The 15,820-nt window shown below is 36.0% G+C and overlaps 2 protein-coding genes and 1 long non-coding RNA gene across 3 annotated transcripts; all 3 read left to right on the plus strand.

Annotated features, from left to right (window-relative positions):
• Nucleotides 1-1,381: 1,381 nt before the first annotated feature.
• LOC109191682 (protein MIZU-KUSSEI 1) lies at nucleotides 1,382-2,619 on the plus strand. The gene has a single exon (XM_019342316.1). The coding sequence runs from the start codon at nucleotides 1,678-1,680 to the stop codon at nucleotides 2,428-2,430; it is 753 nt and encodes a 250-aa protein (XP_019197861.1). The 5' UTR covers nucleotides 1,382-1,677; the 3' UTR covers nucleotides 2,431-2,619.
• A 3,389-nt stretch (nucleotides 2,620-6,008) lies between these two features.
• On the plus strand, nucleotides 6,009-7,364 carry LOC109191681. Its single transcript, XR_002055969.1, has 2 exons — nucleotides 6,009-6,349; nucleotides 6,969-7,364. It is a non-coding gene; the product is annotated as an uncharacterized LOC109191681 (long non-coding RNA).
• A 615-nt stretch (nucleotides 7,365-7,979) lies between these two features.
• On the plus strand, nucleotides 7,980-8,983 carry LOC109191670 (stress enhanced protein 2, chloroplastic-like). Its single transcript, XM_019342305.1, has 2 exons — nucleotides 7,980-8,412; nucleotides 8,503-8,983. Exons 1-2 carry the CDS (start codon nucleotides 8,086-8,088, stop codon nucleotides 8,770-8,772), a joined length of 597 nt encoding a protein of 198 aa, XP_019197850.1. The 5' UTR covers nucleotides 7,980-8,085; the 3' UTR covers nucleotides 8,773-8,983.
• The last annotated feature ends 6,837 nt before the right edge of the window (nucleotides 8,984-15,820 follow it).

The raw sequence follows: 15,820 nt of genomic DNA on the forward strand, positions 1-15,820 counted from the left end.
GTGTTAAATACAACTTCGTATTAGGTAAATTATACGGAGTACTATAAATTATGGTTAAGTATCCCACTAATAAATGTTTATTATTAATATATTGATTCTTTATTTTTAATTTAATATATAATAAGATTGAGTAAGGTTTGTGTAAGATTGTTTCACATAAGATTTGTAATATTTTTTTAGTTAAAATATAATATATTTCTATGCATTAATAAAAAGCATTACGCATAGAAATTAGAGTTAGCATATACCAGAAGGGGTCGGTCCCGGACTGGGCCAAAATTTTTGTATTTATTTATATTTTATATAAAATAATTATAAATTTATTTTTTGTTTAAATTGAGATTTGAACACATAATCTCATAATTAACAACTAAAGTTATTTTCAATTAAGCTACTCCAATATCTTGATATAATAATGCTCATTAATATATATAATTATATATTATCATATATATAATCATTTATATATATGCTAACTAAGTCAGACAATAACCATTATTAAATTTTTCATTGCATAATGTGGTCGTTGCACATTGTGGCATCTGGCCAAAATTAATTGCTTGCCATGGCAGCTTTGCCATGCTTTGCTGTCATGGCTGCATGCTAATTTTGCCCGGGCCTAGACCCGGATCTGGGTTGATCCCGTGTTACCTCGAACTTTATTTTTTTATTTTTTTTATAGGACTTGAATTGACATTTTATAAGCTACTTTCGGTTTGGGCTAAGCATGGCTCAAACCCAATAAAGCCCAAGTCCATTTTTTTTGAATTAATTCAGGACTGTTTTGACCTTGAACCGGTTCGTGACCACCTCTAGGGCCAGTCACAACTAGTCCTGCATTTGGCATGCAAAGGGTGTACAAAGGTGGGCATGAGTGGGGCTTTTATGGATGGGGTGGAAATGAGGGGACGACGCAGGAGCATTTATGGAGGCAAACAAGAGGGCGGTTATGTGCTAATGGTGTATTTAATTATTTATTATGGCTGAGATTTCAGGGAGTTTGATTTCCTTGTTTAATCTCTTTGTTTTTTTTTCTAAACATAGACAAACAATCATGTTAATTTTGGTAAGAAATCAACGTGTAATTAGGGGGTGATCAGCCCTAATAATTCTAAATTTTTTTGATATTATCAAGTCAGCCTATCAATTTTTGGTTAATATTGACATCTATAATCTATAATCTATAGTATAATGATTGATATTATTATTATGAAATAGACCGATAATTTAGATAATAAACTAGATAAAATTATTGTAAAATATTCTTTTATTTTTTAGTTTTAAGTTGTTAAATTTACTAATTTTATAGCATGAATTGAAAATGATGAATTAAAATTTGAGGCGCTTGAAACATGGGCGTATATTGTATAAACCATATAAGAGGGTGTAGGTTAATTCTGTATAGGATAAGAATGGCAAGATTTCAATCCATCTTCCTTGTACAATACGAGGAGATGAGATGAGAATAACGGCCTCCATCCAACACAAAGAAGATCACACAACATTAAATTCCTCAAACAAAACTAACACCGATTCCGTTGAATATTCTGGGCACCAAATCAACGTAACCTCCATTCATCATTATCTATCTTTTCTTCCTCGTATGCATGGCACCCTCCCATTGCTGGCGGTGATTATTCGGCCGGATCGGAGTCATAAAAAGCAACAATTAATATAATGGAGGAAGCAGCAACGGGGGAGCCAAGCAGGCTGAGCACCGATAGCATATCTTCCGTTGCTTCAAAGCGTCCGCCGTCTCCACCGCCGTCATCCCTCGTCGAGCCCTCCGTCAGCAAGAAGAAAGGAAACAAGCCGGAGAAGGTGTTCCGGGTGGTGAGATCCGTTTTCCGGTCGTTTCCCATCATTACCCATCCCGCGGTTTGCAGGTTCCCGACGCTCCCTAATGGCAGCCGGTTCCAGGAGGGGAGCCGATCCGGCGCGCGCGTCACCGGGACTCTGTTCGGGTACCGGAAGGGGCGCGTGAGCCTGTCGGTGCAGGAGAATCCCGGCACGCTGCCGAATCTGGTGGTGGAACTGGCGATGCAGACGCAGGCGCTGCAGAAGGAGATGAGCCAAGGGATGGTGCGGATCGCGCTGGAGTGCGAGAAACGGACGGAAAAGGACAAGATGAAGCTCCTGGACGAGCCGGTTTGGTCCATGTTCTGCAACGGGAAGAAGATCGGGTACAGCAAGAAACGCGACGCCACCGACGAGGACCTCAGCGTCATGGAGGCGCTCAAGGTGGTGTCAATGGGGGCCGGAGTTTTGCCGTCCACTAAACCCGACTCGGAGGGCCCCGACGCCGAGATCGCGTACGTGCGGGCATGTTTCGACCGGACGGTGGGATCCAAGGACTCGGAAACGCTGTACATGGTGAGCCCCGACGGCGACGCCGGACCAGAATTGAGTATTTTCTTTGTAAGGTTATGATCACACACTGCATGGAGGACAATAATCTTAATTTAATCAATTAGGCCAACCCTACTTATTGTGATGATTAGCTAATTTAAGCTAGTTTGATGACTAGATTAGATGTGATTTGTGAAATCAACCAGAAGTATCCTCGCCTTAACATATAAGAATATACAGTAATGTAGAAAGAAGACAAGATATACTCATGAAAACCATCAAACATCCTTCATTTTAATATATACGCAGACTTCCTCTAGATTACATGATGTATGATTCATGTGTTGCAAGTCTCGTTAAAAAACCTTTAATTATTATCAAAACTTAATAAAAGGAAATAGAGTACTTTCCAAGATAACCATCTTCAAAGTCTATACTATGGGTGCAATCTTCAAGATTGTCACTAGAGTGAATATCGACTAAGTGCCAAAATATTTTGTAACTCGAAAATATTGAATGATGTGTTAAACATTATTCCCATATTTCAAGAGGATCACTATATATTAGTAGCAATTTCATTGCAAATACAATGTTAGGCTTATTGGGAACTTCTATCCTAAGTGGTGCTCCAACCTAATAACAATAAAATAATGGACTTTTGGTATTAAGGTATCTCATTATCCTTTTCGAATCAAATAAGTTCCTTATCTATTTCAAGTGATTATTGGATAACGGTTAGTACGATAAATATATGATACTTATTCATATAAAAAACATATGGAAGACATTTTTCACCATTGTGCGCACCGGTATTTGGCCCTGCCTACTAACCCATTGAGTTACCGTGATTTACATCCTCCCACATACTCTGTCGGGTCGGAGTGTGGGGGGCCTTACTTCTTTGGGGTAAAACATTTTTCAAAATATATATATTAAGTGGGCATAAAATTCCTTCAAAGAAATACTCTATAAGTCAAGATAATACTTGAATTTTTCAAGACTTTTATTTCAAACTAGTTTTTAGGCATGAGCTAATATCATAAAATTCTTTATGTAGTTAATAATGCTTATATTGAAATAATCAATAAATAACTCTATTATTAACAACTTTTTAATGAACACATAATGACATGCACATGAAATGAAAAGAGATTTCCATTTGCAATATGCATGAAACTTTAGGTTACATTACACTTCAACATTGTCTGTCATCTGCAATCAAAAGTAGCAGTATAAATATTTAATTTTATCCATAAATTAAGGGTGTGTTTGGTTGGAGACTTCTAGTATTTTGATACTCATTATCATGTTTGTTTAATTTACTTACTTTTGTTATCCTAATATTGGAATCAAATTCTTTAGTAATTACATGTAAACCTCATTATCCTTTTATTCATCTACTTTATAAGGGAGAAAAAATTTAAAAAAAAAATTAAAAAATCATTGTTCATGCATTAAATATGAAATTTTATAATATATATATATATATATATATATATATATATATATATATATATATATATATATATATATATATATATATATATATATATATATATATATATATATATATATATATATATAGAGTGAAAGGTTCCCGTGCGGATGTGCGGTGGATTAATGTGCGTGAGATTTGTACTCAATGTGCGTGAGTGTTGTGCTTAATGTGCTTGAGATTTGTACTTAATGTGCGCGAATGTGTAAAATGCAGCAGAAAATATTGATGTCAGCTTCTTCCCCATCCCCAGTAGCCATTTGCCCCCTCCCTGATGATGATGATGCGGAGGCGAGCTATGGTGGTTAAAAATTATGGGAATAATACAACAGAAATCCACACTTAGCTGCTGTGCAAATTTTACTGTGCGTGCGTCATTTATATAAACATTCATCTGCACTGAAGGTAGCTGATAATCCAGAATCCATGGCCAAATTGAAGGAAGAAGTAACAAGAAGCTTGGGCGTTAATGTGCGTGAGTTTCTATTCTGCTTCCTTCTGAGCTCGTAATTCTGAAATACACACGCACATTAAGCATAAATCTCACGCATATTAAACACAATACTCAGACACATTAAGTACAAACTCACGCATATTAACATGACGCACATTAAGTACAAATCTGATGCACATTGAGTACAAGTCTCACGCACATTAAGTATAAACCTCACGCACATTAATCCACCGCACATCCGCACAGGAAGCAACAAATGCACCTGATCCCTTCCGTATATATATATATATATATATATATATATATATATATATATATATATATATATATATATATATATATATATATATATATATATATATTTGTGTATATATGTATTTATTTTGATTCCAATTCCTATTTACTACTAATGGTTTTATCAGGACCGGATTCACCATAAACTGGGTATACTAGTATAGAACGGGATAAGAAAATAATATTTTTATCATTGGAGGTGTGGGGCCCAGCAAATATATACAAGCCCAAGGTACCAGCCCAAGAATGACGGCCCAAAAGTAGCAAAATAGTATAATAATAAGCTGAGGGACCAATAAATAAATAAATAATTAATTAAGAGACCCCTCCTTAGGGGTGAGCATAATTACCGAAAAATCGACAAAACCGATAACCAATAACCGAACTGTCCGATAATTTCGATTATCGGTCGGTTATCGATTATAAGGCAAAAAAAAAAAAATTCCGGCTATTCGGTTATTTATCGGTTATGAAGGTGTAATAACCGCGGTCACCGAATAACCGACACTATTATATATATATATATATATATATATATATATATATATATATATATATATATATATATATATATATATATATATATTACTTGTGGATGCTCGGTTATACGGTTAACCGAATAACCTACCGAAACTGACATAATCGGTTTCGATCGGTTAAAACTTAAAAGTGTATGTTCGGTCGGTTATGGAGATTTAAAAAATGTCATCGGTTAATAACCGACCGATGCTCACCCCTACACCCCCCCCCCCCCCCCCCCCCCGCGTGGACCAAGAGTGCATATCATGTCTTAGGGATGCCTCTACATGGACTAGACACCCCCCCCCCCCCCCTTTTTATACTATCAGGAGAGCCACCTGCACCCTCCACGTGTACGACATTCAAAGGATGTCATCTTCCACCCGGCACGCGTCCCATGTCGTTCTGTAGTGCGACCACCTCAACATCCCATCCACGCACCAAGCGCCATGTACCTAAGACATTCCACCAACGGGACAAGCGGCGTGCACTGTCGCGCCCTCGCGCCTCCCAGGCTGCCCAGTCGCCACCTAGGGCTCCCGGGCGTGCCGTCGAGGCGCAGGGGGTGCAAATGGTCCCTAGGGGCGCCTCGGCCTCGGTCAGTCAGCGCACTGGCCGGCATCCTGGCGCCCCATCCCTTCTCCTTGCGTCGCCTCCTTCCGCCCTGCATCGTCAGTTTATTTGTCTTGCACTAATGTCTCCGGGCTTGCCTTGCACAACCCTGCCTCTTAGCTTGCACTCCTCCTTCCCTGCCTTGTCTTGCACCCCTTTCTTTTTCTAGCCCAATAAGATTTGGACTAGCCTCTTTCCTTCAACACCCTCACTTAAACCAAGACTTATCCAATGAAATGGATCCCCAAATCCTATTTCTCCATCAATTACTAAACAAAGTGATTCATCCTACCTAAACTCATTACCATTACCATTTCGATTCCAATATTTAAACCAAACACACCCTAAGTTTTCTCCGAAAACATTCGGGCTTAAATTGTCATATGGCCTTTTCAAAGGATTTGACAAAAGAAATTAGGAGGCCCATGGATCTGTTTGGAAGCCAGCTTTCCTTTTGAAATTTGAAGAGAGAAACCGAGGGAGATTGGTGGTCGGAGATGAATAAGAGATTCGGCGGAAGGAGTAAGCCGACGGGAACTCCGTCGCTCGCTTGGTCCTGCGTTGTGGTTGTTGCTTCGTTACTCACCGGCGCCTCCGTTGTCCACAACTTCTTCAAACCCGATTTGGTACTCCCTTTCCCACTAATTCCTCTCTTTCTCGATGAACTAATGCTCTTTGTGGTGAAATCGTATCGTTTTCCGTACTTGTAATGAATGTTTAATTCTGAGAATTTTGTCTGTCTTGTGCTATATGTGATTTTAATACCTCATTTTAGCATCTCACTAGCTATTTGTCCACTCCTCCTAGCTGTATGATAAAATGCGTCTTAGAGAATCTGATAAAATAAACAGAGTTATTCCCTGGTGAGTAGTGGTTTCGCTTGTTGGTTGAAAACTTAAGTTGCATAGCTTCAATCCTTGACGCGTTATAACTCTCTGTTCTTGATGTAATACACTGCATGTTTAAGTCAGTTGCTAGTTAAGCTTAAGGGAAAATGGTATCTCAGAATTGAATAGCCAAATCAGTCTGAGTTGCACTTCGGAATTGTATGCCCCTCCAAAATTAGAGTTAACTGCTACTAACACAAATGTCTATTCTTTCTTTCCTTTCAAACCAGCTTCTGCAAATTTGGCCCTTGGTTTATACTGCTACTTTTGACACCAGACTTAGAAAATTCATATTAGTCATTCCCAAATCCTCACATTGCTTTGCTAAAACTCATGGTGATATGATGTTGAATTGCAGACCCTACCACCAGTAGAAAGCATTGATGGGGCTAAGCAAGAACAAGAGGATAAACAATAATTGCCTTCTCAAACATCCTTTGTTTGTCTCAGTTTGATAGACTTGGAATTGCTGGAAACTCCAACACTGAACTTACTGGAAATGAAGTACTTGTTGAAAGCTTTCAGGTTGTTACATATTTCTAGGATACAATTTTTTTAAATTCATTTTAGTGTTTCCGCATATCAATTCAATGTGATACTAAGGAATGTTTCTTTCAAATCTTTGTTTTCCATTTCTTTAGTTATACATGTATTTAGTTTTCTAAATTTATTTTTAAGATTTATAGTTTTCTACATTTATTTTAAGACAGGCAGTGACTAGGTTCTTATCCATTAGATGAATGTGTTGACGCAACTGCATGCATATCTTAAGTTCTTTAAGACTATGAACAGTAAGTTTCTTAAAATTTGTCGAATTCACTCCGAACAAAAAGGATTTCGCTATTGGGTTACGTTGTTAGTTATGTTTGACACGTTACCCACAACACCTCCAAAATACACCCATCCAGGCTATCCATCACTTCGTGAAAGCCATACTTTTCAAACTCTGATCTCTTCAATATTCAATTCTTACTAATTTAAATTTTAATTATTAAATCTCATGTAAATACTTTTTAAAAATATATAATTTTTTTGAATGAAGAATAAGACATTTTCTACATTTTAATTTACAAAAAACTTATAACATACTATAGTTGTTCATAGCTGACCGCCTTACCGATTCCAACCCCATAACAAATGTCAAATTTAAAATACTGTTATCAAATTAAATGTCGTATAATATGTATCTCCGATAATATGGCAGGCAGGTGGTTATCTATCAATTAATATTAGGGTATGAATGAAAACAACGTTAACGAAGAATTGGCGTTCCACGACATCACCGTACCCACGACCAATCACTTCAACGAAGCCAAACCTTTCTTCTGACGTGGACTTGTCGCTCACCACCAACACCCCCACCTAATAATATAATACATTCCTTCCAGAAATAGAATCCACTCAGTCAATCCTGCCCTGCCCGCACCATCTTCTCCATCTCTCTTAGCTTTGTTTTCTCCGATCCGATCCGATCCATGGCCTTGGTGCCTCGCCCGGTGGTCTGTGAGTTGAAGTCGCAGGCACCGCCGCGTCTGCTCCAGAAGGCGGAAGCGGCTTCCGTTCCCAATTATAATAATAAGGTGAGAGTGGCGGTGGAGGGGAAAATTGTGTTACAGCCACGGATGTGTACTTTGAGATCGTTTGGGTCTGATCCCGTCGGAGTCATCAAGACCAAGACCGGTTCCGTGGCCGCCGGAGACGACGACGAGGAGGTCTCCCCGTTTTTCGCAACGCTGTCGGATTACATAGAGAGCTCCAAGAAAAGCCAGGATTTTGAGATCATTTCCGGCCGTCTCGCCATGGTAAGTAAATAAATAACCTTCTTTTCACAAGGTGATGCGGTGATAATATAAGTATGTATGTATATCTGATGCATATATAGTGTGGTACAGATAGTGTTTGCAGCGACGGTGACGACGGAGGTTGTGACCGGAAATTCATTGTTCCGGAAGATGGAGTTACAGGGGATCGCTGAAGCCGCGGGGGTTTGCTTAGGAGCCGTGAGTTGTGCCGCCATTTTTGCCTGGTTTTCCAGCGCCCGTAGCAGAGTGGACCGGATCTTCTCGCTGGGCTGCAACACCCTCATCGATTCGCTCATCGATCAGATCGTCGACGGTATCTTCTACGACACCGATCACAATGATTGGACTGACGAAATCTGAAAACTTCAAACAAAATTTACCAGTCTCCGGTGATAGCTGCGCGCGCTGCGCTACGGTGTTCCTTCATCACCCAATTCAAAACCTCTTTTGATATGATGGATGGATTCCATCCTCACCCAAAGCCCCCGTAAACTAAAGCTGTATGTATGTTTGGCGTAAAATTTTGCTATTAATTATACAAATAGAAGCTTATAGTACTCCTGCATGCTTTGCTTAGCTTGTATATATAATCATACAAATACTTTCCAAGCAAGTATTAATGGAAAATTAATTATTTAATTGAGATAGATGTTTTGCAATTATATATTATCTCAAGTCAACTTTTTATTATAAAAGATATTCAATCATTTTTTTTTTATTTTACCAAAAATTAATTAATTAAATAGAATAACAAACAACACTTCTCTCGCTATCTATATTTTGAGTTATTATACAATGAACTATTCTCCACAGTGCTATGTGAACCAGGTCCAATACAATTGTCAAATAAAATTATATTATAGTAGAGTTAAAGTGATGCTTTGCCAAATACCTTGTGCACAGATGACACCTAAGTTGGACTCTTATATGAGAGGTTGTAAGTTCGAGTCTCACAATAAAAAAATTGATACTTTAATGTTGCTAAGATGAAATTAGTGTGTGTGAAAAATTAACTTATACAATAACATATATTATATTGACAAATGAACATGAAATGTAATTAAAATTATGCTTCAACATTACTATATTTAAACTAATGTGGGTAGAAAATGAAACTAAAAAAAGTAGAGTTCATGCAATAATGTATATGAAACAAGTGTTCGTGGAAAATAAAACTAAAAAACACAACAATATTATAAAATGAAACTGAAGTATGTGTACTCTCACTTTATACTCCCAACTTTTAATTTACTCCCACACACAAACTTTGATGTAGACACTTGTATTGGGACCCACATGAAAAAAATAGCTTATCAAACCCGTCACATTAGGGAGTAAAATTTGGACGTACATGTAGTATATTGATAGGGATTATTCCCTAATTATTGATTAGACAGTCGGTCATGGGTTCTCAGCGCCTAAGGATAACAACCCGACCTAACATGACGTATTGTACCTTCTAGTCCTCCCGACCGCCTCAAAGGGCTTGCCCTTAGGTCTCCTGGAGCTTGTCTAGTGCTCCGACTCTCTTAGGTCGAGCCAGTCGAATGGCCAAGGTTGCATCAGTCTCGTCTCATCAGAGATATTGTGACATGTGCTCGTGGCACCTTTGCCTCCGATCTGACCGTGTGCATGAGCACCACGTGCCCCTCATGCCGGGGGCCCGGAGCTTGTCTCCTTTTCATCCCTATAAATACCGTATTTATTACTGATGGAGGGACTTTTCGATCACCTACTTGAGGACTAGCACTATAAGCTCGGCGGTTGCTGACCCACAGTCATAGTGCCCCGAGCTCGAGAATTGAACCAACAAGCAGACTAGGAAGAAGATCCGACCCAACATCAAATCTAGTACTGTATTCGTAGATATACCGATCGTATATACTATATCATCTATATTTTTAGGGAGGAAATTAATTGAAAGAAAGGTAAAGCATAAAGTGGTGTTTGAAAGCCCTAATATTTCTAGCGTTGGCCCAACAAAGAGCCCATATAGGCCCAATAGAGAGCAGTACATGAAGGAAAAGGGGCCAGACAATAAACAAGGACAAATTATATTGATTATTGTGGACCAGGACCCAAGTACATAAAAATAATGTTGTAGCTACATAAAAATGACACCAGCATTAGTAAATCATGTACTTACAGTGGTAAATTTATGTACATAACAATGATACCAATAGTAAATTTATGTATATATGTATTACAATAATGAATTTATATACATAAAAATGACACAAAATAGTAATAAATCATGTACAATCTAACTATTAGTTTAACCAAATATGTTTATGCTTTTTAAGTTGCTAAATTTTTGCTTATGCCAACAATTACATGTTATTATATTCACCACCTTACTACAAGTGTAGCAATAGCTAGTTTGGTAGACAGAAGGTTATGGTAGTACGTAGATGAAGAATTGATCACATGCATGTATTCTAACAAAGAAGGAAGATGCCAATTGAAAACTTTGTTGAGTTGATAGAGCATAAAAAAAAAAAAAACAATAATAATAATAATAATAGTAAAAGGAGTATCTTTATTTAATTTCTTTCCATAGAAGCATTTAATTTATCTTGTTTATATAAAGTATTATTTTTGCTTTGAACGAGGTGGTCGAGTGAGTGGAGCATGATTTTTGTATCTATAAGTCATAAGCCTTATTATTGTCAATGTCATTTTAGTTGTGCCTGTCGCACAAGGTCATTCTAGTGTGGTTTACTTCTCCTCTATGGCTCTATATATAGTTTGTGGACTATTAAACAAAAGCAGAGTTTACCCAATATACACGCTCCTACATTACACCTACGATTTACTTCTCAATCATGTATAACTAACAGACTATTACATAAAAGTAGAGTTTACCTCTTGTGCGTAAACCGTCACCTGAAATTTGTAGGTCCTTCCATGAGCATTTTGCATTGAAATGTTTCGCCACCAGCCAAGCAATTGTCCAAATCATTTTTTGGAATATAATTGTTGGGCAAGGCCGGTAAAGGGGTCATGTCTAGTACCCAGTAGTTCAAAGAATTGTTGGGTGGAGGCCGATAAAGTCTCTAAGGGCCAAGTCCAACACCAAGCATGTCTCGAACAATATGATGATGGTATAAGTAAGAAAATAAGTTGCGTCTTCGCTACTAGCTATAGTTTTTTGTGTGAGTGATAAACACTTGATCCTAACAAGTGGTATCAGCGATAGGTCACGGGTTCGATTTCGATTCCCAAGATACTGGGAGGGAGTAAAACTTGTCTCAAACAATATAATGTGATGACGGTCTACTAACTATAAGTTATAATTAAATTTAATGACAGTAGAAGAATATATACAACGACATGACCTAACGTGCGAGAAATAAAATCTCATCAACAAGTTTACTTATGAAGATACACCCATGGAATAACTCAACATGTTACCTGCTGGCCTTATCATGCAGTATATATAGCATCAAAGCATTATTATATATATGATGATGGAAGGACCAAAGAAGCTTTAGTGCAGACAAGCTTCTATTTGATGGGGCAGTCCCATATTCTTGATCCCTTCTTATTCTCTAATTGACATAAAGCCTCATGAAAACTCACTTTCATCATAGAATTTCAACATGTATGTATAGTATAGAATGTTACCATTCATGAAAAAAAAAAAAAATCCTCAAATATGATATGATATATGGATCCAAGGTTTTATATTATATTTCTCAACTATGTGGTCGAGATCGATTTGGTTGGCTCATGAGTAACGACGTATTTCTTTAATATAAAGTGTGCAATACTCTTTAATTTACAGAAAAATTCGCAATCGTTACTTGAAGATGCGCTCTAGGTGAAACCCACCTGGTGACCCTAGTCGGCAAAATACCACAATGAGGTAAACCAACCTAAGTTATCCGATCCATAGTTGATCGAGTTAAACCGAGAAGGCCAATAGGCAACTCCCACAAGAAATTGAACATGTTACTCATGAGATAATCAAATCAAAGAGTAATATTACATGTATTCATACCTTTTAGTCTCAAACATGAAATGTCTTGATTGGTTAAAAAAGAAGTCAAATTTAGTTTTGACGTACATGTGAGGGAATTCGAAATACAAACTACTCTGTATATATTTTCAAAAAAAAAAAAAAAAAAAAAAACTAAAAGTTTAAGTTAGTAATTAAATTACATATTTATTATTTACTTATTATGCTCAGCACTCTCATAATAAAAATAGAATAAAGCATTGTATAACTGATATAGTGTTTTTAGTCTTGTCATGCTCATATTAAATACGGAATGGGTATTCAAAAAAAAATACGGAATGGAGTACTATACTATCATTCCTGTCATTGTGACATGAAATAATGAAAATATATATTAATTCATTGTCATTGACTTGGCTGGGGACTCTACCAAAAAAAATTGACTTGGCTGGGGATAATGGAATCTGGACATATTTGCTTTACAAACAAAGCTCCAATCGACTAACCACTTATATCAATAGTTATCCTATGAAGGTAAATACTTATTCAAAATACATAATTTTGCATACTAAATGTTCACAATTTACATACTAAATATTTACAACGTACCTTTTACAAAATTGTAAATATTTAGTATGTAAATTATGTATTTTGAACCCGAGTCTACATAATAATTTGTACCACTTATATGGATCGTTATGCTGTGCATCCATATGCACCATGCATGGTGCATACGGATGCAAAAATGACATCGTTTTGACGTCTAACTTAAAAAAAAAAAATAGATTTGTACAACTACACATCCATAATTTCATAACTATACATCCAGAATTACATAACTACACATCCATAATTTCATAACTATAAATTCAGAATTGCATAACTACACATCCATAACTTCATAACTATACATCCAGAATTACATAACTACACATCCATAACTTCATAACTATAAATCCAGAATTGCATAACTACACATCCATAACTGCATAACTATACATCCAAAATTGCATAACTATACATCCAAAATTTCATAACTATACATCCAGAATGAATGAACTAAAAAATGAATAACATAATGTTGTTGCTGGGAATCGAAACTATTTTTTTTTATTAAGTAGGACGCACGTTTTAATGCAAAATGACCTCGTTTTTGCATCCATATGCACCATGTACGGTGCATACAGATGCACAGCATAATTTGCCCCACTTATATACACCCAATTTCTTTGTAGTATTTTGTAATATCCAATATATAATTATGATATTTCTGTGTTGCTAATGGGTTTAAGGAGTCCGTCTAACATACATTCAAAGAATGTGTTGTAATGCTTTTCACGAAAAAACAAATGTAAGGAAAAGAATGTTGTGAAAACGTACTAAATTTAGAGTTTCTTTGTATTTGAATTTTAAAAGTGGGGTATCTTGCTAAGTAGTAATTTGTAGCTCAATAACATCTGATTTTTATAATTCTTTTAAATAAGAGTTCACAAGTTCAAATTCTCAGTAGGAATTAATATAAATTATTACTAATCATTGTTATTTAATAGCTAAATAATGATAAAATAGGCACATGCGTTACATTTAACGTGGGCCAAGTCCTAGCTCTACGGCTAAGGACACAGGTAATCCTCCTCGACTCTAACCAACAATCATGTTAAAAAAAAAAAAATCAAAAGTAAATATAATTTTAACACTTCTTTTTTTTTTTTTTTGGCATTCTTCCTTCATGTTGGTTTTAATGCCAAAGAATTCGACAACTTGTCAACACAATTGATCAGAAATAAAGTATAATACTGAAAGAAATTTGAAAAAAAAAAATAAAAAATAGAGTACCTCTATTGCTTGGAGAGAAAAAAGAATGTGTGCGAACCTTTACAAGCCCCTTTTTGTTAGAGTATATAGGGAGTTAGGAACATTAATTGACGGTACTCTATCTAAATAAAGAAATTATATATCTCAAATTAAGGACATTAATTACAATGTGATCTTTTAAATATAAGGAAACAAATCTTCTAAAACCTGATCAATATCTCCCAATTGTACTTTCTATAGATAAGTGAAACACTGTTCCTTGCATTGTCCTCCAAATTTCCAATCGTTATGCTGGTGCACACGGTTGCGAACGATGCTGTTTCACTATGGTGGAATAACGTAACGGTGTCATTAGTGGCACCGTTTAACTCTACTAATCAATTGTTTTTTTTAAACTCCACCAATCTGAATATATAGTTCATTTATTCTGAATACACAGACGCAGCGAACTGCCATAAGCCAAAGTAGAGTACCAGTAACCGGTGTAGATATATAGTTCACTAATCCTGGATATATAGTTCATTAATTCTGGATATATAATTCATTAATTCTGGATATATATTTCACTAATTCTGAATTTATAGTTCATTAATTCTGAATATATAGTTTATTCATTCTGAATACATAGACGCATCAAACTGCCATAAGTCAAAACAGAGTACCAGTAACCGGTGTGAATATATAGTTCATTAGTTCTGGATATATAGTTCAAATTATGCACAGCATAACGCCGTTAACGGCAATCGAAAATGATTTTTTAAAACAAAAAAATAATAATAATAAAAAATAAAAAATCGAACGGCGTCGTTTTTAATCAAAACGACGCCGTTTTGTAACCGTGTGCACCATGCATGGTGCACAAGGTTGCACGGCATAATTTGCGATAAAATATTGTTTATGGCCATCCCTTAAAAATAAAAATGTAGCTGGCAATGTGACACGTCGTAAAGTATAAACTTGGTTCAACTATATATATGTGATTGTACCAATATAGTGTAATTCCTAATCATCAAATCAAAAATCTAAGGTAAATCCGAGTCCCCCCACTCATTCTTCCTGCCTCTCTCCTTGGCCCCATATATCATTATTCTTTATCAAAGTTCTTATTCCCTGCAAACAAATTCCACCACTCCATCACACTGCATACATTTGAAAATTAACTATATCATTTTTCCACTTCCAGAAATTGATCGTATGTAATTAGAAATGAATTTTCTAATCACTTTTAATGTTTAAAAAAAAAAATACCCTTCAATAATACCAAGCAAGATAGTCAAAAAGAAATAAAAAAATGGCACGGCTAAATTGATAGCAACAATCGGTCGACGTTTCTAATCATCATATGACTAAAATTTCTTGTCAATTAATTTTGTTTTCTTTGAAGATATTTATTGTCAATTAATGGTAATTTTTTTTAAAAATAGTAATCATGATTGTTAGAAAATTTCCTGACAACCATAACCATTGTGGTACGGTAGGAAACTAGGGGGAGGTCTGCAAGCAAGAGAAACCTTCTAATTTTAAAATATCTTCAAATTTCAAATTGTTCGCTATAAATTTTCTTAGAAAATGCTTTCTATGACTACAATTATCACTCTTTATTAGCCATTGCCAAATTAAAAGAGAAAAACT

Source organism: Ipomoea nil, unplaced genomic scaffold (assembly GCF_001879475.1).
Source record: "Ipomoea nil cultivar Tokyo-kokei standard unplaced genomic scaffold, Asagao_1.1 scaffold1719, whole genome shotgun sequence".
Classification (NCBI taxonomy): Eukaryota; Viridiplantae; Streptophyta; class Magnoliopsida; order Solanales; family Convolvulaceae; genus Ipomoea; species Ipomoea nil.

Excerpts from the sequence above, each read along its gene's own strand:
- LOC109191670 (XM_019342305.1), top strand. The coding sequence starts at position 8,086 with ATGGCCTTGGTGCCTCGCCCGGTGGTCTGTGAGTTGAAGTCGCAGGCA. Across the intron at positions 8,413-8,502 it reads TTTCCGGCCGTCTCGCCATG|ATAGTGTTTGCAGCGACGGT; the intron begins GTAAGTAAATAA and ends AGTGTGGTACAG.
- LOC109191682 (XM_019342316.1), top strand. The coding sequence starts at position 1,678 with ATGGAGGAAGCAGCAACGGGGGAGCCAAGCAGGCTGAGCACCGATAGC.